General features: G+C 46.7%; 1 protein-coding gene across 1 annotated transcript in view; it reads left to right on the top strand.

Moving 5' to 3' along the window:
- LOC115082416 (myelin regulatory factor-like) overlaps positions 1 to 24141 on the top strand; it is a 57402-nt gene that overhangs the window by 5552 nt on the left and 27709 nt on the right. The window contains 7 exon segments of the mRNA XM_029586646.1: positions 8365 to 8560; positions 9686 to 9763; positions 13261 to 13313; positions 13794 to 13904; positions 20621 to 20711; positions 22202 to 22402; positions 23798 to 23906. Coding sequence (XP_029442506.1) covers positions 8365 to 8560; positions 9686 to 9763; positions 13261 to 13313; positions 13794 to 13904; positions 20621 to 20711; positions 22202 to 22402; positions 23798 to 23906 — 839 coding nt within the window.

Genomic DNA, 24141 nt, shown 5'->3' with positions numbered 1-24141 from the left:
ATGCCCTGAGCGGGTATCTGCTGTGGGGCAATACAGACAGAGAGCGCTCCTGACACACCCGAAGCACCAGTGCAAAGCCACCAGCGGGACCACTGCCCTCCCCCCACCCCAGGCTCCTGCGGCACTCCCTTTACTCCAGGAAGGTGGCGCTCCCCATGGGCCATAGCGGAGAAGGGGGGAGGCTGCTGAGAGGCCTGCAAGGGCCACGCTCCGTGATTTATTCTGCTGCTGATCTGTTTAAACTTGGCCTAGCACTCTGGTCTTGTGGTTTCAGGGCTCACTGAACCATCTAAAGGGTGAAATCTGTTTCCAACAACAAAGCCATGGCCTGGAACGAGCTGGCTCATTAATCTTCTGCAAAGAGCGGGCTGGACTCTCCTCCCCCCCGCCCCCCACCTCTCAGAGCAGAGTGCTGGCAAAACCCTCCCCTCTCCGCAACCTTTCCCGTCCTCATCAATCCTGTCAGGGTACTGGCAGGACCCTCTACTCTCCCTCTTCTGACCCTCCCTGGAAGCAGGCAGACGCCATCCACTAGACACAGCACAGTGCAGTATATTCTACCAAGAAATATGCATGCGCTCTCGCAGCCACACCGTCCACGCATGCACATAGTACCACAGGCTCTCACACACACACACTCTCCCCTTGTGCCACACATACACAGTGCCCCACAGTGCCGATGTGGAGTCTGCTTATGGATCGAGGTACAAAGCAAAGGAGGGCTTTCAGAGCAAACATTTCAGTACAAGTGCAGGGGTCCCCCTCTGCACATAAGAACATAAGAAATTGCCATGCTGGGTCAGACCGAGGGTCCATCAAGCCCAGCATCCTGTTTCCAACAGAGGCCAAACCAGGCCACAAGAACCTGGCAATTATCCAAACATCAAGAAGATCCCATGCTACTGATGCAATTAATAGCAGTGGCTATTCCCTAAGTAAACTTGATTAATAGCAGTTAATGGACTTCTCCTCCAAGAACTTATCCAAACCTTTTTTGAACCCAGCTACACTAACTGCACTAACCACATCCTCTGGCAACAAATTCCAGAGCTTAATTGTGCATTGAGTGAAAAAGAATTTTCTCTGATTAGTCTTAAATGTGCTACTTGCTAACTTCATGGAATGCCCCCTAGTCCTTCTATTATTTGAAAGTTCGTTAACACATTAATCCCCCAGCGTGGCAGCTTTCATACTTTCCTTCTCTTTTTTTCCCCATATCTGAGTTGCTTTCCCTCCAAAGTATTCACCCAGTGATGTTTCAGTGGTACGCTCTTAGATCTGTCCCTTCTACACAGATATTCATAAAATAACTTTCAAAAGCCAGTCCTCCTACCCTCACCTGCTGATGCTCCCTCACCTCCCATAGCCTGACCTTTCATGCTTGCTTCCCCTTAGAAGGTAGGGTGTCCCCTTTCCTGGCTTCTGAATCCTATGATAATTTGCTTTTTATCAGCTGAAACTCTTTCCAGAATAATCCATTTGACCCTTGGCTTTTTTCTCCATCAAGCATGCCCTTTGACCTATCCCTCCCTGCTGAGTTCACTCCCTCCCGTTGAGGCTGGTGTTTCTCCTTGTAGATACAGCGTTACTGGACTCAGACAATACCAGTAAGTGCCAGTACGCTGCTGGTTTGTGTGCTGAAGTGCTGTGAGTAGCCTGTCGGGTGACCCCCATTTCAGTGCCGTTGAGAAGGACATTTTGGGATGGGTATGGTGGGAATTAGGGATATTATCCTAAAAATCCCCCGAGTGAATGAGTTATTTACAGGACAGAAACAAAGTAAACTCTTTTTAACCCAAATGAGAGGCTTTTCTCTCCAAATACAGGAAAGCTGCTCATCCTGGTAAGCCGCAGTGTAATCCTGCTATAATGGCTCGACTGCATTGCATAAAAATGCTTCCGTAGGCCCTGAAGCAAGGCTTGGAGTCAGGCGTATTGTGTGGGCTTGAGCAGATCAACGTCAGCGATTCATCTCAATGCCAAAATTCTGACCCCAGAACCCTCTGCTGTTTCGTTGCTAAGGCCTAGATGCAAATCTGCCAATGTACCTCGTTCCTAACCTGCGCCCCCCCCCCCTGCTGTTCCGGGACGGAGTCCTCACACCCAGTTTTGTCATTGTATCCCCACTCCCGACTTGCAGCGCCCCTCCCCATTTACCCAGTCTCGTGCATGCAGATTTGCTAATTCCCCTGGCTCTTGACCTGCAGCACCTCGTGCTGTTCCAGTACTGAGCCTCACGCAATCAGATTTGCCAGTGCACCTCAGTCCTGCCCTGCGTCACTCCCTGCCGTTTCAGCCCTGAGACCTCCCATGCAGCGCTACCAGTGCAGCTTACCTAAGCACAGACCGCCACCTCGAACCATAGCCCAGTACTATTTAGAGGGGCAGTTCTTCCTTTTGTGAAAAACAAATCCTATTTTCAGTTCTAGATGACACTGCCTCACCCAGACTGTGCTGGGCGGTGTTTACTGTTCTCCCCTCCTGGGCCATGTGAAGCTGAGAGAACCAAGGCCAGGAGGTGGACGTTTAGGCAACACAGCCCTCATCCAGCTGACACTAAACAGAGCCCCTTTGCAAGGCAGCGTTTCATAGTGGATGTTGAATTCTTTCTCTCTTTTGCCATCTTCTTTCTGCCTGGATTACTCCTTCTGCTCTGTATCTCTTCCTTCATTTCTCTCTGGCCCTGTCCGAGGAAGTTTAGTTAAGGCCCGCTCTCTTCTCCCCTCCATGTCTCTGCATTCTCCCCCCCACCTCTCTCTCTCTTTGTCCTTCCTGGACAGCATTCTTTCTCGCTGTCTCCTTCCCCCACCCCTCTGCCCACCTTACCCCCTTCCCATACTTATTCTCTGACGTACCCGAGACCCTGGCCCTGCAGGGGAGTCTGGGCTTCAGGCTGTCAGCTGAAGGAAACCACATGGCAGGGGCTGTCCTCACTCAAGCACTGTTTAGATTCCAGGGCAAAGCGCTCCCCGGAGAGCCCAGAGAAGGCAGCGCTGTCTGGGTGCGCCCCCCCCCCCCCCCAGGGGCCTGCTGGAACTGCAGTGAGGGAGGGAAGAGAAAGCCCGAGGTTTGGATAACGGGTGACACACTCAGCGGAGGAGAGGGAGACACAAAGGAACAAGGTGGGAGAGGAGGAGAAGATCAGTGGCAGAAAGTGAAAACTGAGATAAGAGATCAGGAAAGAGATGAGGCAGTGTTAGCAATGGATAGGGAATGAGGATGAAAGGCAGGATAGCACCAAGGGAAAACAAGAACTTCCAGCCACAACCAAAGGACCCCAGTGTCCGGGACGCACACGCGTCCCTGGTCCGTGGATATGAGCGGAGTCTTCGCGTGTTCCCTGATGTGTTCTGACACCTCTGGGTGCACAGGTCTCCCAACAGAAAAAAGGACACGGCCATCTGCTCTGCCTTCTTTTCCTTCAGAAGGGGGGATAAAAATGAGGAGAGAAGAAAGCCGTGGTAATCTGAGGCCAAACCTGACCGGGGGACTGGGAGGAGGGCAGAGGCTGGCAGTGCATTCCTCTCATTCTTGTGGTGAAGGTAGTCCCTCGTGCAGGCGGTCTGGTTTTTGTTCTGGGAACCCCTCAGCCCATGGAGGGGTCACCCTGCTGCAATGAATAATCATCTGTTAGTCATGAATTTTAAGAGCTTGTGTCAAGATCATTCCCTCATCCCTCGGCCACCCCCTCCCTCCCCTCCCCCGCACACGGGCGCTCCACCCTGGGAAAAGGCCGTAAGATTCCCTTGTAACGCTGGCACTAAGAATTTGGGGCTCCTGCCAGAAACTTGGAGGGGGAAGGAGCCTGAGTGGAAAAGTTTTTTTTTTTTTAATCTTCATCTGCATCGGATCTTGAAAAGTGAATTCCCCTCCCCCAGCTCCAGACTGACCGACGTTTTACAAAATACAGTGGGGGGGGAGGGGGAGGGGGGTGTCCCCCGCTAACAGCAGTCCCCACAGTAAAAGCGAATATCCTTAGCTTGTTTGTGTCCCACTCGCTTTCCATTTGCCGCACTGTTATCTGCAGTATTTGCTCCTTGCCCCATCAGCTCATGTACCTACGTTCCTAAACAGCACTGGTACGTTGACTTACTGGGAGTAAGAGAATAGCAAAATGCAAGACAATTACAGAATCTATTGAGAAGCAAAAGAAGCCCTCAGACGCCAAAGGCTTGGGGTGAGGTTGGATATCGGTACAGAAATATTAAAGGAAAAGCCCTGAATGGCTAAGAACGAGGAAACTTAAGTTGCCTCTTCCCACAGCAGATTTTGGCAGGCAGGGTAAGTTTGGTGGGAGAGAAATCCAGGATGAAAAGAATACTGGGTTTGATTTCTAGGAAGAGATGTTGTTCCTGGCTGCACGCAAAATGACCCATCCAGTCTGCCCAGCAACTGCCATTCCATGCAAGTCACCCTTCATTTTTTTTAGGGCTGTTACTTCGGCTTCGTACAGGTTACTCCTGTGCAGGAAAGTCACCACAGATTACCTCATTGCCTCATTTCCATCCTCCGGCCATTAGGGATCCTCTGTGTTTATCCCCTATGTACACCCTAGAGCAGTGGTTCTCGACCCAGTCTTCAGGGCACACCTTGTCTGTCAGGTTTTCAGGATATTATCCCTAACGAATATGTTCGGCATAGATCTGCACACAATAGAGGCCGGGCATGCAGATCTCTCTCATGCATATAAAACTGCAGATATCTTGAAAACCCCACTGGCTAGGTGTGCCCTGAGGACTGGATTGAGAACCACCTCTCTAGGGTTATCCCTATTTACGTCCTCAGGTCTCGTCTCATATGCCTTTTGGTGCAGACCCTGAACCATTTTGCTTGCCTTTCTCTGGCCTGCTTCTCTCCTGTCTATCTTTTTTTGAGATATGGCCTCCAGAGCTGAACACCGGACTCCAGGTGAGTATAAAGGGGGGACACAGCTGCTCTTCTCTGATCTTCTGGCACCACTAGAAATGACGGCAGAAAAGGACCAAACGGTCCATCCGATTCTGCCGTGCCATACAGGTCACCCCCATACTTAGCAGTTTCTCAGACTGTAAACTTCAGGGCCTTGTTTTGTTTGCTGTTTTGAGTCCAATTCCCCATCATCTCTTGCCGTTAAAGCAGAGAGCAATGTTGGAGCTGCATCAAAAGTATCAGGCATGTTGGTTAGGGTGGTAACAGCCGCATCAGCAAGTTTACCCCCATGCTTTTTGTTTTCCCAGACCGTAAAAGTCAGGGTCCTTGTTGCTTGCTGTCTGAATCCAATTCCCCTTTTCCTCTTTTTCCCCTGCCATTGATGCAGAGAGCACTGATGGAGTTGCAATCAACAGTATGAAGTTTATTGGTTAAGGGTAGTAACAGCCGCACCAGCAAGTTACCCCCATGCACTCTTTTCTTCATTTCCATTCTCTAACCTTTAGGGATCCACAGTGTTTATCCCATGCCCCTTGGAAATCTTTCACTGTTTTTTGTCTTCACCACCTCCTCCAGAAGGGCATTCCAGGCATCCACCACCCTTTTCATGAAGAAATATTTCCTGACGTTGGTTCCTGTAGTCCTCCCTGGAATTTCATTTCGTGACCCCTAGTTCTCACTGATTTTTTTTTTCCAGTGGAAAAGGTTGGTCGATTGTGCTTCATTAAAACCTTTCAGGTGTCTGAAGATCCGTATCCTATCTCCCCCTGCACCCTCTCTCCTCCAGGGTATACATCTTTAGGTCCCTTCAACCTCTCCTCATAAGTTCATTTGATGGAGACCACCCCCCACCATTTCGGTCACCCTTCTCTATTGAATAAGTCCTTCAGTGGACCCTCCAAAACATCTCGGAGCTCTCTTAGTATCCTAGGATGTACCTCATCCAGCTCCATGGCTTTGTCCCATGTTCAGTTTTGCTAGCTCCCCACGTGGCGTGGTATTTATCGCACTCTCATATGTATCCTTACCACCCAGCAGCGGTCCTTCTCCAAGGTTAGTGAACACCAAAAGGAAGTATGCACCCTCTCTCCCCAAGTCGCTCACCCTCACTCTATTCCTCCCAACCCAGCGCTCTCCCCCACCAGCCTCCTCCTCTCTATGCTCTCACCTATAGTTCTCATGCAGCTCCGCTACCCTTCCCAGTGACCTCAGGCAGAGCGGCTCATGGAGCAGTAAACTGGTCTTTTTCTTGACCCAGGACATTCTTTGACATCAGGCCTCGTGTTTGTTTTCTGAGTGAATTTCTTCCGATTTCTGCTTCAGGAAGCACTCAGAAATATCACAAAGAATCCACTTTTGCACAAACCGCCCTTCAGCACCCAGGAACGGGAAGGACCCGTTTTGCTGAAACTCCTTACGCAATTGGCATTCTCTGGAGCATCTGGAACCAGTCATAAAGATACCGGGAAAGCAGCTGCTGCCAAATTAGGCAGAGGTGGGAGAGAAAAGGGGCTGTCGGGCCATTCAAGGCTCGAAAGCAAAAACCGACTGGAAATCAAGAAAGAAGCAAAGCCACGTGACCAGAAGGTTGTACGAAAATATTCAGAGAAACATAAATGTCTATGCAGAGAGAGGGGGAAAAGAGGTGAGCGCTCATTGCATCCGGGGGTTTTGTAGTGGAAACCAAATATCTAATCATAGGCCCAAGAAAAAAAAAATCAAAACAAAAAAAAAGGGTGGATAAACGTCATGGAAGGAAACGTGGGGGGAGCTTAAAACCCCCTGCCCTTTCCCAGCGGAACTTCCAGATACCTGCGCCCAGGTAAAACATTTGTAAGAAGGAGCAAAAACAGAGGAAAAAGCGCCTTTCAGCTGGGAAAAGAGGGCGCAGTCTCCCCAGTGATCCGGTGCCTTAGGCACACGTCTGCCTTTCTGCCCCTCCTCTAGGGGCGTCGCAGCCACAGGGCAGAGGTCCTCTGGTGCCACCTTGCCAGCCATTTCCTACTGCCCAATCTTTGCCCTGGACCGCAGCGCTGAGCTGAAAAGCAGGATTTGTTTCCATATTTGTTTACTTTGATCTACGAATTGTAAAATTCCCTTTTGAAAGAAGCAGTCATTTGGGGATTTTAAAGCTCCTGCGTATTTTATGCACTTTTTTTTTTCTGTTTCCTTTTTTCTCGCTTTCTTTTTACCTTTTTTTTCCTTGGGCCTGTGATTAGATAGTTGCTTCCCTTTTCCTTCATCTCTGGATGCTACGAGAGCCCACCTCTCGCTTCCCTTCTCTGCATCTATTCCCCATTACGGTTTTCTGAATTCTTCTGTGCATCTTTCCCCCTCACGTTTCCTTCGAGATGGCTTTGCTTGCTTGTTTCTTGATCCCCAGCCACTTTTGGCCATGGCATGTGAGAGCGCGGTGGCTGGTTGCCTCTTTTTTCTTTTTTTTTGTTTATTCAGGTTCCCATAGCAACTGATCATTGCCTCCTGAAAAAATAACGAAGTAAAAAAGTTCTCAGCGGGTCTCCCGTCAGCGCCCTCCCGCACTCCCCCCCCCTCCCCCGCCATAGCCATTCTCACCCCGGATGCGGGCATTGCGAAATGCTGTGGGCGCTTTATCAGCCCGCCAGCTGGTTTCGATTTAGCTGGAATCTGGCTTAAGAGAAGGCGGGTACGGCCTGGCCTGTGTTCCAGCTGGCAGCCAGGCCTGGATGAGGATTTCGGGGGACTGTGTGAGTGTGTGAGGGGTATTTCTAGCTCTCGCTTTTCTTTACTCTAAACATTCAGAAGGAATATGTTTTCACTATCTCACCAGCCTAAGCCACTCTTTGCACTGGTTCATGTTTATTTTGGTCCTGGTTCTGTCCCACAGCTTTCTGCCAGTGCACCTCGGTCCCCCCTGCTATTACCTCCTGTGAATATGTAATGTCCTTTATCCCTGCGAGGCACAGAAACGAGTCTGCATGCGTACAATCTGCTGTGTGTGCAGGTGGGTGTTCAGCCGCCTGAAATCCACACTCAAGCTCCTGACTGGCATTCTGGGGGCATGTTATAAGCATTTATATTATGTGACTTTATTTAGCCGCAGAACCCAATTTATGGATTAAAGTGATGCTCCCTGCTGAGGATTTACCCCTTAAAAATGATACAGCCTTGGACTTTTACATCTGAGGTTTACATTTCCCTTCTTAACAAAGAACTGAAAATAGCCTTATTTGTTGCATTTATTCAAATGAATGCACGTCCCTACTGCCCATTCATCTCAGTCCTGACCTGCAACTTCCTCTGCTCTTACAGTACTGAAACACCATGCATAGCTCTGCCAGTACACTTGAATCCTGCACACGCCAACCCCTCCTATTGGGTTACCAAAGCATCAAGCAGTGAGGCTGACAAATATCTTTCTGATTGGTTTCTGATAAAAACTCAGCTAAGCTGGTCTTTTCTTCTCTTCTGTCACAGCCCTATGCCCACCTACAAAGTGGATGCTGACAAAGGCTTCAACTTTTCAGTGGGCGATGATGCCTTTGTATGCCAGAAGAAGAATCACTTCCAAGTCACTGTCTACATTGGCATGATCGGAGACCCCAAGTATGTGAAGACTCCTGAGGGTTTGAAGCCCCTTGAGTGTTTCTACTTGAAGCTGCATGGAGTGAAGGCAAGTTACTAAGAGCGACCTCGGGCACAAGCACGTGGTGAAAAAGAAAGTAGATCATTTTCTGTCAGAGAAAATTGGAAGGGGCAGGGAGCAGTTAGTGAGTTCACGGGAGCTCCAGGTCTGTGTTCATGACAGTGTGCATTGCGCAATAGGTATGTGCATTCATTGAGCCATTCGTTTCGTGGGCACGCATGTACCTCACGAAGGTACAGTACGCATGTGAGAACGGATGGTACACACACAAATCATTAAGAAAATACGCGAGTACCATTCCTTCTTAACGCGTGTACCAATGAAGCGAATGGCCCAACGAATGCACATCCGTACTTTATAATAGTGGTATGGGAGGAGTTATAGCTGGCTTTATTTAATCCAGACAGATTGATCCAGTGCTTGTTTTACCCCATTGTATGTGTGGACTTATCTTCCTGATTTTTTTAAAGAAATGAATAGTGAAACCAGAACTACAAATCCCTGACTATCGGGCAAAACTCAGGACTGGATCAATCCTAGATAAAAGCTATCAAGCAGTCCAATATAAGGAGGGAAACTTTGAGTCCTGGTTTTTGAATTTATTACCCAGAGAAATGTGATATTTGTAGTTCCTGTTCTTACCACTGGAAATCAGTTCCACATGTACCAAAATGCATCAAGGTGGGGGCTGTTAGAGATCCAAATGTGGCCTAAAATCTCCGTCCTTGAATGGGGGCCACTTGGCATCTCTAGTTAAGTGTCTTGAAGTCTGCATATTGGTTTCTGGGACTGTTCATTTACTGGTTTTATTCCAAGGACAGTGTGTGTGACGATACTGTGATGGTGACATGACAACAGCAGAGCTTCTAATAAGCAGGCCGATACAGTAAAAATCCGGGGGAGAGCACTGTGCTGTATCGGCCTGAAAGTGTTCAAAGAAGGTTGCTCTTAGCTAAGCCAGACAATGAGCATTCCTGTTTTTTCTCTAGCTGTACTCTCAAGTCACTTTTTGCCAGAGAAATCAGATTGTCTTTAAGAGGCAAGTTAGAAAACTAGGACTGCAACGAGGTCTCAGGACAGCAACGCCTTTAATAATCCATTCACCACAGACTCTCTAATGTTATTCTGTCCCCCTCAATCTTTCTCCCTCAGCTAGAGGCCATGAACCAATCGATAAACATTGAACAGTCGCAGTCCGATCGAAGCAAACGCCCTTTTAACCCCCGTCACGTAAGTAAGCCCTGAGTGCAAGGGTAGGGACGTGGGAAGCAGAAATGGTTATAATAGATCCATCTGGTTTTCAGGTTTTATTAGGGGTGAGGGCTTTTCAATAATGTGGGTTTAAAAAAACAAAACGATTGGGGTAAAAAAAAAAAACCAATTTTTAAAAGTCGTTCTCCCAGGAAACTCCAGTGTTCTTGCTGAGGCCCTAGGTGATGCATCGCACGTCAGACTGCAGGATGATGTCTCTGCTTGGAGAATGGGAGATGTGGGAGGGAAATTGTTCATCAGGAAATGTCTATCTGCTGGGTAAAGAAAACAGTTTTATCAGCTTGGCAGGAAACATCATCGGCCTCATATTGACATCGGCCTAACTTATTGCATAATACCATGCAGTTGGAAAATTTGACGAGTCGTAAAGACTTCCAATCTAGGAAGTCGTTTTTGGCTATTTGGGTAAAAAATACGTACAAAGGTTACCTCCACGTGCTGGTAAATTGGTTTTAAACTTTAACAGTTAATCTGAAACTTGCCCCTTGCTTTTTCTTCCTTTTCTTTTTTTCTTTTTCTTTTATTTCGGGTATATTGGGTACATATGGTTTGAGGGCTGGGGGTTACGGTTCAGGTAGGGGGGGAGATGAGGGATGGGGGTGATGGGAGGGCCCACAAACCTTGCTAAGACCAGCAAACCCTTTTTGGTTGAGAATTATGAAAGTTTAATGGTTTGCAAGATGATGCTGTGCTTGTCCTTGATGTTGATGTTTGAATAAATCATGTCGCACGGGTGGGGAAGAATGGAAAACGGTTATGGATGGTTGTGAACTGTTGTTCCGCTTTGATGATTAGTGCGCATAAGAAACCAATGTATGTCACTTCTCTTTCAATAAACAGTTTAAGCTTCAAGTCGTTTTCCGGGTGAATTGTCCAGCTCTTACCTGGGGATCAGCAGTGCCCTTCCCGTTAGCTGGCTAAAACCTAGACAGGCCCGGGGATGTACTGAGATCAGGGGAGAGATGACTGCTTGACATTTTCAAAGCCGCATGCATTATTTTCAAGGGACAAAGCAGCTGCCAATCTATGTGCCCACGGCACGTCTCAAAGGGAGAGGATGTTCAGAATTCTCCCTTTCAGACCTGGAGCAAAACTCCCAGGTGAAAGATTTTTCAAAATTCCTGCCAAACGGTTTTAAAAAATGCGACTTAATGGAAAAATGTAGCTTGCATTTCACTTCTTTACAGTATACGTCAGTAAGGGATGGGTTAAAATCTGGCAATCTAGTGTGTACTGGAGATGTCGTTTTGCATTCAGGTTTAACTCCAGATGACCCATGTCTAGGATTCTCTTGCTCTGAGTTTAGTTGCTGCTCACCTGGCTGCCGGGGATCTTGGAATATCTCCTGGCGATTGGGTCACGGTCTCTGTATGGAACTGGATCTGGATGTCTGATTCGGATGGCTTTGTGCATATAGCGTCCCTCAGGCTTCCCTTATAATTAAACTGCGGTGCCAGTTCCATGCCCAACACGCCACGGCAACCCACCCCGACTGCGCACCCGCACATGCTGTGGCACCTGAAAAGCTATTTTGGTGTGTGGGTTGAAACAGTAGCAGAGTCAATGAGTTAGGTCCATCGATTCCAAGATTCTGACTGCTAGTTTGAGAGCAGCAGAATAGCGACAACATCCTCTCTGCCTCTATGGCCAGTTCTGCAGCAGCAAAAATCATTATTTTGATCATTTTTATTTTAAAATCATGTATTAATGGCTTTCCAGATCAAATCTTCCAAAGCGATTTACAAGAAAATAAAACAGTCACATAAAACAATCACATAAAATACAACAATCATAAAATAATACTACAGTCAAATAAGAAACATAAGAAATTGCCATGCTGGGTCAGACCAAGGGTCACCAATTACTGAATGCCATTCTCCTGAGCCAAATTCTAGTTCCTTATGGAACATCAGAATTTCATAAGAGAGAGAAAATTCCATGCTAATGTCATATAATCACTGATCGCTGAAAGCTACTTTCATGAGCCTGGTTTTTAAGTTCTTATGGAACTTCAAAATATCCTTTTCTTCCTTCAAATTCAAAGGGAGGAAGTTTCATAGGGTTTTGCCTCCCTGCCAGCAGATGGAGACAGAGAAGAAAAGCTTTACTGATACTGCTATTAAACCCAGAGTGCCACCTGCAGTCCCTCAGTATTTCTGTCTCCAGCAGATGGTACAGGTGTAGAACCTGCAGCCTAGAGTGAAGTAAAAAAAAAAAAAAAGAATAGAGATCAACAGGAGCTTCCTCCTAGGGGTTGTTAGGTTCCTGTTGAGGGGCATCCTCCTTTGGGTGAATGAGCAGGGGCTTGGTGACCCTTGGTGTGTGTCATCCCTAGTCACTGAGGGGTTTTCAATTAGCTGGTGGTCCAGTTCCCTCAATCCCCCGAAGAACCCTCACAGACCAGCAGCCACTCTACAGCATTCAGGAAAGGACTCTTATTTGTTTTTATCTTTTTTTTTTTGTGGCGATTTGTTCGGCCAGAAGAATTTCAGAGCTACAGGCGCTATCTTGTAGAGATTCCAACCTGCAGTTTATAGAGAATGGAGCGTTGTTGCGAACAGTGCCCTCATTTCTGTCGAAGGTGGTTTCAGCTTTTCATCTTAGTCAAGCAGTGAAACTTCCCATTTATCCTAATTTGAATTTGTCAGTGCCACACACGAGGGAGCTTCATGCGTTGGATGTGAGGCAGGTTGTGTTGAGGTCTCAAGGTGACTAATAGTTTCCAGAGATCGGATCATCTCTATGTGCTATGGAGTGGTCCCAGGAAGGGATGCAAAGCGTCTAAGGCCCCTATTGAGCGCTGGCTATAGGATGCGATTGGCTTGGCATACATTTGTAGAGGTCGTCCGGTACTGGAGGCTCTAAGGGCTCACTTGTCTCAGACACAGGCGACTTCATGGGCCGAGTATCAACTGGTTTTGCCTCAAGAATTCTATCAGGTGACGATTTGGAAGTCTTTGCACACTTTTACGAGATATTATCATTTGGATGTCCAAGATCCGGACACCATGGGTTTTGGAGAGAATATATCGTGAGCGGGGCTATCACGTTCTTGCCCAAAATAGGGGAGCTTGGGTACATCACCGGAGTATGGACTGATCTGGAAAGGAAAGGAAAATTTGTTCTTACCTGCTAATTCTTGTTCCTGGAATACCTCAGATCAGTTCAGAACTCCGCCCGTTCAGCAAAGCCCGCTCGTCATGGCAGTATGTAAATGATGCAGAGTGACTTGTTTGGTTAAATACAGTTGTACTTATTGTTATTGGAATGAGTTTTCCATAGAGGCTCAGCCCTCCTTCTGCTCGTTGAGGGAGGTTGAGTGTCTCAGTTATTATAGTTATTCTCATCTTGGCTTGGGTACAGGTCATACTGAAGGACTGCAGGTGGCACACTGAGTTAAGTAGCAGTGTCAGTAAATCTTTTCTTCTCTCTCTCCATCTGCTGGCAGGGAGGCAAAAACCCAGGCATCTGGACTGATCTGTAGTATTCCAGGAACGAAAATTAGCAGGTAAGAACCAATTTTCCTTTTTGAGGGTCTGTTCCACACCATGGGATGTCCTTCTATGCTGCAAAGTTTTAAGGTTTACAATTTATTGCTAATCCAGCTATTGATTGGCTAAATAGCATTCCATGTGTTATAATAATTAATGAAAGCCATCTTCTTGAGTAGCTTTATAGTATCAGCCTCAGTACTGTGTTTCAATGGCCACATTCCTGCCAGTGCATTTCCTTTGATACATGTGCACCTAGGAATCTCTCCCTAGTGATGTACAAACACCCAGTACAGAAGCCTCATGCAGAGGAGCAAGTGTTGAGGTCTTGTAACATGCTCAGATGAGGGCAAGGAAGACCCCTTGTGCTTGCAGTAAACCACAAACTAATGAACAATGACTGGACATGAGATGTGTGTGTGTGTCTCATTCTTTCTCTTATTCTCTCTAGTACTTCTTCTTCACTTCATAACATCTCTCACTCTTTCTCTCCACAGGGTCAATCTGCCTCCAGATCAGGTCACAAAGGTCACAGTAGGACGGCTCCACTTTAGTGAAACAACAGCGAATAACATGAGGAAAAAGGGCAAGCCAAATCCAGACCAGAGGTAAGGCCCTGCCAGCATCTCAGGAGGGATTCAGGAGACACTGGAGAATTAGCTGTATAATACGGAGAACAGACATTAATTTCAGATTTATTTCATTTATTTATTTATTTATTTAGAGGCTTTTATATACCGATGAACGTTGGGAACATCTCATCGGTTTACAATGAACAAAAAGTGCAGCTAAACAAGCTTTATAGAGAACAATGAACAATGCACATAAAGTTGAACAATAAAGGGGAGGTAAATAAACTACAGGGAGGCAAAAACAACTAAGGCGAACTGTAATTTGAACTGAACATGTTACAAAAGAAATAAAATGTGGGAACCATAAAAATGAAATACAATTAATTAAATAACGGTAGAATAAGTTGGAATAGCAGAGTTCAGAGGGGAGAAGCAGGTAGTTAAGTGTAGGCTTGTCTAAAAAGGGAAGTTTTAAGGTTCTGCTTGAATTTTTTTGGGCAAGGTTCTTGACGCAGGAAGGATGGGAGCTTGTTCCCGCCAAGGAAAATGCCCGAGTTCTGGTGGAACAGAGTTTAAACTGCTTAGGGGAAGGGATGCACAGTGTTGCTGCCTTATGGGTCTGTTTGAACTGTGAAAAATAAGGTGCTCAGTGAGCCATTGCAAGTTTTGATTATGGAGTGCTTTATGGATAAGAGTGAGGGTTTTGTATGTTATTCTTTCTGCGACAGGTAACCAATGAAGGTGTTTTAGGACCGGGGTGATGTGATCGTTTGTGTGTGTGTGTTGGTGAGGATCCGTGCTGCAGCATTTTGGAGTAATTGTAGTGGCTGCAGTGTGCTTTTGGGTAAACCTAGGAAAAGGGGGTTGCAGTAGTCTATTTTGGGTAGAATGAATGCTTGTAAGATAGTGCGAAGGTCGCTGAGGTGTAGTAAGGGTTTGATTTTTTTGAGGCTGTGAAGTTTGAAATAGCAGGTTTTGAGTGTGTTGTTGATGTATTTTTTGTAAGTAAGATGGTTGTTAATGGTAATGCCAAGACTGCGCACATGTTCATTAGAAACAGTAGGGGAGTGGGGATTGTAGCCTAGGTGCAGGGAGGGGGAAATACTTTGAGGAGTGATGTGTAGAATCTCTGTTTTGGCAGTGTTGAGAGCTAGGTCAAGAGTGTATTGATCATCGTTAAAGTGGAATTCAAGCACTCAGTAGCTTTTTGCAGTGTGTCATTTACAGGAATAAGAATTTGCACATCATCGGCGTAAATGAAGTGCGGGAGGGCTAGATTGGATAGAAGGTTGCAGAGGGGGAGGAGGTAGATGTTAAATAGAGTGGAGGAAAGGGAGGAGCCTTGGGGGACACTTTGTGGCAGTGGGATGGTTTTGGAGGTGCATTTGCCTATTTGTACACTGTATTGTCTGTCCTGTAAGTAGGATTGGAACCATTGCAAGGCTGTTCCTGAAATGCCAATATCTGTGAGGCATTGAGCAAGTATTTTGTGATAGACAGTGTCAAAGGCAGCTGAGATATCCAGGAGGATCAGAATATGTGATACTCCTTTATCCAGACTTCTGAGGATATAATCGGATAGTGAGATTAGTAGAGTCTCAGTGCTGTGGTGTCGCCGAAAGCCAAATTGCGATTGTGAGAGGATGTTGTGTTCGTCTAGGTAAACTGTAAGTTGCCAGTTGATTGCCTTTTCAAGGATTTTGGCGATAAAAGGAAGGTTAGAAATGGGGCGAAAGTTGGTAAGCTCAGTCGGATCAAGTATCAGTTTTTTCAAGATAGGTTTGATAATGGCATGTTTAAGATTATAAGGAATGAGACCAAGTGTAATGGATCTATTAATGATATTTGCAATGGGCTTACAATGATATTAGGGATAGAAAGGAGGGTTTTGGTAGGGATGGTGTCTGAAGGGTGTGTGCATGGTCTCATTTTTTTTTACTATAGATTCGATTTCCACTGAGGAAATAGTGTCAAGTGCAGGGAGCCTTGCAGAGATGCAATCGCAATGGCAATCAGTAGAAACTTGGGTGGAAGGGAAACGCGACATAATGTTGCTTATTTTTGTGTTGAAGAATAAGGCTAGGTCGTTATATTTTTCTTGCTCATCAATAACATGTGAGCAGCTAGAATTGGATTTAGTTAAGCTGTTAACTAATTCAAAAAGGGCACGAGGGTTAAACTGGAGGTGATGGATTCTATGCGCGTAGAAATCTCTTTTTGCTTTGTCAATGGCTTTTTTGTAGGTATGAAGGTGGTTTCTGAATGTAGTGAGAAACGCCGAGGAGGGATTTTTGCGCCATTTTCTCTCAAGTTTTCTGAGGTTGCATTTCATGGTTCTTAGCTCAGTAGTATACCAAGGTTGCTTTTATTTTTAGATGGGTCGATCAGGCGCGTTTGCATGGGGCAAAGCACTTCAGCAATGGTGTGAGTAAGGTGATTCCAAGATTCAAGGGCAGTTTCTGCATCAGTGAGGTCAAATTTGTTGAGCTCTAATGCGAGGGCTGTTACGAGGTCTTCTTGCTTGCAGTTGCGTCTGAATTGGATTGGTTTTTTGGGTTGTATAGGGGTGGGGGGGCTGATTATGAAGCAGGAGATATCAATGCGGAAGTGATCTGACCATGGGATAGGGGTGCAGGTGGGTGAGTTGGAATGAATGAGAGAATTGGAAAATATGAGGTCCAAGGTGTGGCCTGCTCTGTGTGTGGGGTTAGAAATTAGTTGCTTGAATCCTAGAGCATCTAGGGCTGATAAAATGGCCTCACATGAGGGCATGGTAGGTGTTGCATCAACATGGATGTTGAAGTCTCCAAGGATAATTGCTGGAATGTGTATGTTTATGTGTTTAGAAATGTACTCAATTAGGATGGATGTGCCTTGGATGGATATAAAGCAGCATAAGCATTTCCGAGTGCTGGTGAAGCCACTAACACAGGGGAGAATGACCTGACTGGCAATCAGAATTGCTAAAATTGCAGTGTAGTGCCCTGCACCTTCAACAAACACTCAGGCCAGACAAGTGCTCCAATGCAGTGCATTTGGAGTTACCAAAGAATGTTCTTGTGGTGCGTCATAGTCTGGAAACACAATATTGCAATTCCAGATGAAGGTTTAGGAGGTGGAAGATGGGCAAGAAGGTATGGCAGGCATCAGACAATCCTCGAAACTTTAAACATCAGTCTCTGCCACCATACTATATTGTTTATGTCTTCGGTCTTTTTCCACTTTTGAAATTGTTCTTTGAAAAAAGTCGCAATATGTAGGGTTAGGACCTGGTTGCATCAAGTACGCAATGTCAGGATGGAAGATCCTTCAGTGATGGAAGAAAGACAAATTAGAAGGACCCTTTCCATTTAGCTGTAGTATATGACATTGAGATTGATGGCTAGGTAGCAGGTTTCCCCAGTTGCTTTTCTCATTTTAACGAGGAAATGACCTTGGATTCTTACCCCTACTTTGGCACTCTTCCACTTTCATGGAGAGCTGTGAAGAGCTTGTTGAATTAAGCACATCCTCTCACCCCAAGATTATTTAAAGAATTAAGATAAATCTTGATAGCTAAGATGGTAAAGTGATGTGTCAAGTATGTCAGTGAAAGGAGAGCAAAGCTTATGGGGCTGGATGGGCTAGGATATTAAGGAAGTTCAGAGAGGCTCTGATGGAGATACCCATGATAGAACCACTCTTTATATGTGATGATTCAGAGGAACTGAAACAAATCAGTATGAATCTAGAATAGGTTCTAAAGTAAATTGACAAACTAAATAGTAGCAAATCACTGGGACCTGATGGTGTTCATCCCAGAGTTCTAATGAAATTGCAAGCCTGCTATTGGTAATCTGTAACCTATCATTTAAATCTGCCACTGTACCTGAAAACTGGAGAATAGAACATAATGCCAAGTTTTAAAAAGGGTGATCCAGGGGTGATCCAGGTAATTACTTAGTAGTGACCCTAACGGTGCCTGGTAAAATAGTGGAAGTTATTTTTATGAACAAAATTACTGGTATATGGATAAACATGGCTTAATGGGGAACACCCAGTCTGGATTTAGCAAAGGGAACTGTTGCCTTACCAATTTACTGGATTTTTTTCAAGGTGATAATAAAAATGTAGATAAGAGTGAGCCAAGTGATATAGTGCATCTGGATTTTTAGAAGGCATTTGATAGAGTCCCTCAGGAGAAGTTCCAAAGAAAATGAAAAAGCCATGGGATAAGAGGAATGTCTGAATGTAGGTTGGTAACTGGTGAAAAGATAGGAAACGACTAAATAGTTTTCCCAGTGGAAAAAAGGGAATAATAGAGTTTCCCCAGAATCTGTACTAAAACAAGTGGTGTTTAGCTCATTCATTAATGATCTGGAAAAGGGAACAGTGAGTAAGATGATTAAATCTGGAGATGACACAAGATTATTCAAAGTAGATAAAACACAAGTAGACGGTGAGGAATTGCAAGAAGAACTTGCCAGACTGCAGAACTGGACATCTAAATGGCAAATGAAATTTAATATTTACAAATGAATGCACATAGGGAAAAATAATCCTAATTGCATGTAGATAATGCTGTGTTCCATAATGGAAAAGGACCTGGGGTCATTGTGGACAATACATTGAAATCTTCAGCTCAGTGTGTGGTGATGATTAAAAAAGCAAACAGAATGCTAGGAATTATTCAAAAAAGAAAGGCGAATAAAACTGATTACCATAATGCTTCTGTATAGCTCTATGGTGCAACCACACCTTGAGTACTTTGTGAAGTTCTGGTTCCCCATCTCAAAAAAGATATAGCAGAATTAGAAAAGGTACAGAGAAGGGCGACCAAAATGATAAAGGGGATGGAGTGAAATCCTTATGAAGAAAGGCTAACAGGCTAAGCAGAGAGCAATGATGGAGTTGCATCAAGAGTATGAAGGCTTCTTGGTCAAGGGTAGTAACCACTGCACCAGTAAGTTACCCCAATGCACTCTTTTCCTCATTTCCATCCTCTAGCTTTTAGGGATCCACAGTGTTTATCTCATGCCCCTTTGAATTCTTTCACTGTTTTCATCTTCACCTCCTCCGGAAGGGCATTCCAGGCATCCACCACCCTCTCCTTGAAGAAATATTTCCTGATGTTGATTCTGAGTCATCCCCCTGGAGTTTCATTTCATGACCTCTAGTTCTACTGATTTCTTTCCAACGAAAAAGGTTTGTCGAATGTGCATCATTAAAGTGTTTCAGGTTTCTGAAGGTCTGTATCATATCTCCCAGGGTATACATATTCAGATCCCTCAGTCTCTTCTCATAGATCTTCTCATACAGATCCCACACCAATTTGGTTGCTCTTCTCTGGACCGCCTCCATCCTGTCTCTGTCCCTTTTGAGATATGGACTCCAGAATTGAACACAGTACTCCAAGTGGTGCCTCACCAAAGACCTGTACAAGGGCATTATCACCTCCTTTTTCTTACTGGTTATTCCTCTATGCAGCCCAGCATTCTTCTGCTGGTGCGGCGGTTACTACCCTTAACCAAGAAGCCTTCATACTCTTGATACAACTCCATCATGCCTCTCTGCTTCAACAGCAGGGGGAAAAGGGGAATTGGATTTGAACAGCAACTAACGAGGGCCCCAACTTTTACAGTCTGCGGAAACAAGTATGGGAATAACTTGTTGATGTGGCGGTTACTACCCTTAACCAATAAGCCTGATACTCTGATGCAAATCCAGCATTGCTCTCTGCTTCAACGGTAGGGCATAATGGAGATTGGATTCAAACAGCAACCAATGAGGGTCCTGACTGTTATGGTCTGGGAAACAGATAAGCATGGGGGTAATGTACAGGGTGCAGGGGATCCTACCATAGTCTTGTTGGACCATTTGGTTGTTTCTGCCGTCATTTCTATGTTTTTGTGCAGGTTAGACCTCTGCACAGCCTGGGGGTAGGCTGCGAGGTGATGGGCTGAATTAGAAACTGGTTGTGTGACAGACCGCTGAGGCGAGTGGTGGATGGGGCTCATCCTGAGGAAAGAAGGATGATTAGTGTGCAGTGCCTCAAGGATAGGTCCTGCGGCCAGTTCTGTTCAGTACTTTTGAGAGTGATATTGCAGAGGGGTTGGTAGGAAAAGTTTGTCAGCGTTCTCTGCAAAGATCTGCAACAGAGTGGACACTCCTGAGAGAGCAGATGGAAATGAGAAGTGATCTAAGAAAGATCAAGGAGCCACTGAGTGCTCGGCAGCTCAGGTTCAATGGAAAGAAGCACTGGGTGCAGAAATCCAATGGAGAAGTAAATAGAGGAGAAGGGGGGACCTTGGGTGATTCTATCTGATCATCTAAAGTAGCAGAACAATGTGATAAAGTAGTGATCAGAGCAGGAGCAATGCTGGAGTTACACAGGGTGAGACATAATCAGTAGAAAACGGTGTCTCTGTACAGGTCATTGCTTAGACCTCACCTTGTCCCTCCCCTCGTGAGAGGATGTGAACCCACGGTCAGAACCAGACTAGGGAGCGGGAGATGCGTGTTTCATTGCACAAACGTGAAAGGTAGCCTTTGTAATTAATTGCGGTGTTGTTTCTCTCCCTCCTGTTTCCTGGCTTCCTCTCTTTATTTCGTTCTCTTTATCCATGCTTCCGATTCTTTGTCTCTTCCCTTTCTCTCATTTTCTTTGCAAACTCTTGCTCTGTTTTTCTTTTTCTCCTGCTCTTTGTTTCACTCTCTCGCTGTCTCCTCTGAACCTGTGTTACTGCTTCCCTCCCTCTCTCTCTCTCTCCCAGGTACTTTATGCTGGTGGTGGCCATTCAAGCTCACACCCAGAACCAGAATTACCCCATAGCTGCCCAGGTCTCCGAACGCATTATCGTCAGGGTAACGGCTTTTTATTCTCATTCTTCCCTCCCGTCACATCTCATGAGGATGTAAAGTTTAGAGCTCCGTGCCTGCGGCAGCAGGGCCTCAGGCTGCCCCGCGTCCGGGACATAAACGTCACCCCGGATCCCTGGCAAAGAACCGCAGTGGGCACCGCTGCGCAAGGAAGACTAAGCCGCGTGTTGTGTTAACGATAAAAAGCTCTCTCTCCGCGCAGGCAGGGATCCCGTATTTAGCGGGAGCCCTCCCCTGCGAGACGCGCAGAGGGCCCGGGAGACGTTGTGCTCCTGCGTGCGGCAGCCTCCCGTAGCCCCCCCGGAATCGGAGGGAAATTCTTTTTTTGCCCCGCGGGAGGTCACCCAGAGGTTTGCGGGAGGGGGGGGTCGTCTCGGTACCGCCCGAGGTCGGGCGATGGATTTGCGGCAGGTCCTGCTCATGCTGATAGGTTTATGGTGAAGGGGGCGCATGGGCGGGGGAGGAATTCCACATCCAGTAAGGTCCGGGGTACCGGGGCGGGGATGGTGGTGATAAAGTTCTTTCTAATTAAAACACTGAAGGACGAGACAGGAGAAGCTCTGCTCTCCCACTGGCGCTCTGTGCAAATCCTCTTCTTCCTGAGACCCTTATTTTAGGTATTTCTTCTCCCTTGCTTGGGACATATTTTTATGGAAAAGCGGGGCGATAGCTAAAAGCGATTGGCTTTGATTTCAGCGTGGTCCAGTGACTTGGTCTCTGTGTACCAGAGCGTGCCCAGCTGGCAGCAGGAATAACTTTCCGTGCTCTGCCCCCGCGCCGCTGGAAGCTGCCAGGCAGTCAAGAGATGAGGGCCGTGCGGTGCCAGGCTGTCCATGCTGCAGGTGGCTGCTTTCTGCCCTCGCGCCGCTGGAAGCTGCCAGGCAGTCAAGAGATGAGGGCCGTGCGGTGCCAGGCTGTCCATGCTGCAGGTGGCTGCTTTCTGCCCTCGCGCCGCTGGAAGCTGCCAGGCAGTCAAGAGATGAGGGCCGTGCGGTGCCAGGCTGTCCATGCTGCAGGTGGCTGCTTTCTGCCCCCGCGCCGCTGGAAGCTGCCAGGCAGTCAAGAGATGAGGGCCGTGCGGTGCCAGGCTGTCCATGCTGGAGGTGGCTGCTTCTTATGCCGACTGCTAAAGTCTGCTGGGACCCTGGGTGGGTGATTATAAGGGGGGTTCCTTTCATGAATTGATTGTCCCCAAGGCATCTGCACCGCCTGCTATAAGGGGGTGCAGAAAGTTTATTGCGGACGCCTTTCTCGGCCACCGATGTCTCTGTGCTGCACGTCGCGCTGGCCTTGGCGCTCCTCTCTCTCTCTCTCTCTCTCTCTCTGCGCATGCGAGGCAGGCGGTTATAAGCCCCTTGCAGCCTCTGCTCCCGTTGCATTTGCTTTTAGTTATTTATTTATCCCGCCTCGTGTCCCGCAAATCCTAAAACGCGTTCTGGGCGGCTCTGCCCCGCCTCCCTCCTCTCCCTCTCCAGGCTTCAAACCCAGGTCAGTTTGAGAACGACAGCGATGTCCTGTGGCAGCGCGGCCAACTGCCAGACACCGTCTTTCACCATGGCCGCATCGGCATCAACACCGACCGACCGGACGAAGCCCTTGTGGTCCACGGTAATGTGAAGGTCATGGGGTCCCTGATGCATCCCTCAGACCTGCGAGTGAAAGAAGAAGTACAGGAGGTAAGGAGTGAGGATGGGGGGGGGGAGGTGCAGACCAGGCTGCTTGGCCCGCTGAAGCAGAAACTCCAGGCTGGGTTTGTCCTGTGGCACTGAACCTTCGCTGTTAATACCTTGCCTGATAGCTGCTCTCATGCAATGTAGCAAAAAAAAAAAAAAAAAAAAATATATATATATATATATATACATACAGAAGGCTGCACATCAGCTCCTGCAAAGTGTTGGACTGTAATTGAACCAGGCATGGTTTCGATGCACACGGCCCCGGAGCGGCCTCTCTCTAGTGTCCATCTCTGGCCGGGAAGCTGCCGACTGCCACAGAGCAGCACTTTCTACGTCGTCATTAGGTTTTGAAAACAACTATTGCTGTGACAGCCTTTGAGTACAGCAGGGGGAGACCCTGCCAGGTATCAGCCCACAGGCCACCTTAATCCCCAGACTAAAAACGACCTGCTTTTTTGTGCACGGTTTGAAGCCGGCCTTAGTATCATGGGATCGGGGTTTCGCACGACGGGAGCTTTGAGCTAAGGTATCCGTCTCCTCCTTAGTTCTTAGGTAAATGAGGAGCGGGCTTTAGGAGCTGATTTCGTGACCTCGAGGTGATACGGGCCCGTGCACCAGCACCGGTATTTTGGACTGTGAATGCTGGGCCGCTGGTAGCCCATGCAGTGCCATGGGATGCTGGCAGAATAATTTCCTCCCTGCTTGTGTTGCTCAGAAGTCCTCAGTTGCTGACATCTTTAGGTCATTTTCAAGGTGAAAGAAACTACTCCATACCCCGACCTTTCATATAAAGCTCGGACTCCAGACCCCAGACCATAGGGCATTGCATGGAGCTGTGGATTCAGTTGTAGTCAGTGAAGGGGCAGTATCTTAATGTTTCTCTGGGTCTGCGTCTCCATTCTCTTGGTTGGTTGGTTAGCTAAGTTTTTTATTTAAGATATTGCAATTCCTTGTTACATCAAAGAGATGAATGATAAAATGAAATTAACAGCTCAAAGTCTACAAATCTGGGTCGCCAAAATGTCTAATCTCATAAATATATAAAACAAGAAAAACAGACATACAGCAAGACAATAATAAATAACTAAAATAGACTAATTTGTAGAGTTAATATCAAAGCAGATTAAATAAATCGAGAACTATCAGTGCTCAAGAAATAAGTAAAATAAAACACACTCACTGTAGAAGTAATATCTACAATAAAAACTAACAAGTAGAGTTCTGACAGATGGTAAGAGAGCTCTGTATAACTGAATAAGAACAGACTTGACGATGAAGCAGTATATGTGTAGTAGACCTCATGTAGCAGCATCCCTGAGAGCCTTTAGCAGCATCCGAATCCAAGGCTAGGAAGACGAACGCAGGTGCTCAGATCGCTGCCCTTTTCCCCCATAGGTGGACACCACGGAGCAACTGAAAAGGATCTCCCAGATGCGACTGGTCCATTATCACTACAAACCAGAGTTTGCCAGCACCGTGGGCATCGAGAGCACGTCAGAGACAGGTAGGACAGTTCCAGTCCCTAGATGCTACTGTGGCAGCATTCTACATATTTGGTGTCCTAGAAAACCCTCTTCAGATGCATCACTTACCTCCCCAGATGGGAATCTGAGAATTACCCAATCCCTGACCCGGCTTTGATTTGCATGTACAGATTCAGATAACTTTATTGGCATGACATTTTTTTAACACGTGTTGCCAAAGGAATGCACACAGTGGTTAAAATAAAAGGAATAAAC

This window comes from Rhinatrema bivittatum, unplaced genomic scaffold (assembly GCF_901001135.1).
Source record: "Rhinatrema bivittatum unplaced genomic scaffold, aRhiBiv1.1, whole genome shotgun sequence".
Taxonomy (NCBI): Eukaryota; Metazoa; Chordata; class Amphibia; order Gymnophiona; family Rhinatrematidae; genus Rhinatrema; species Rhinatrema bivittatum.
Note: the sequence above shows the minus strand (reverse complement) of the source record. Positions and strands in the feature narration are given on the sequence as shown.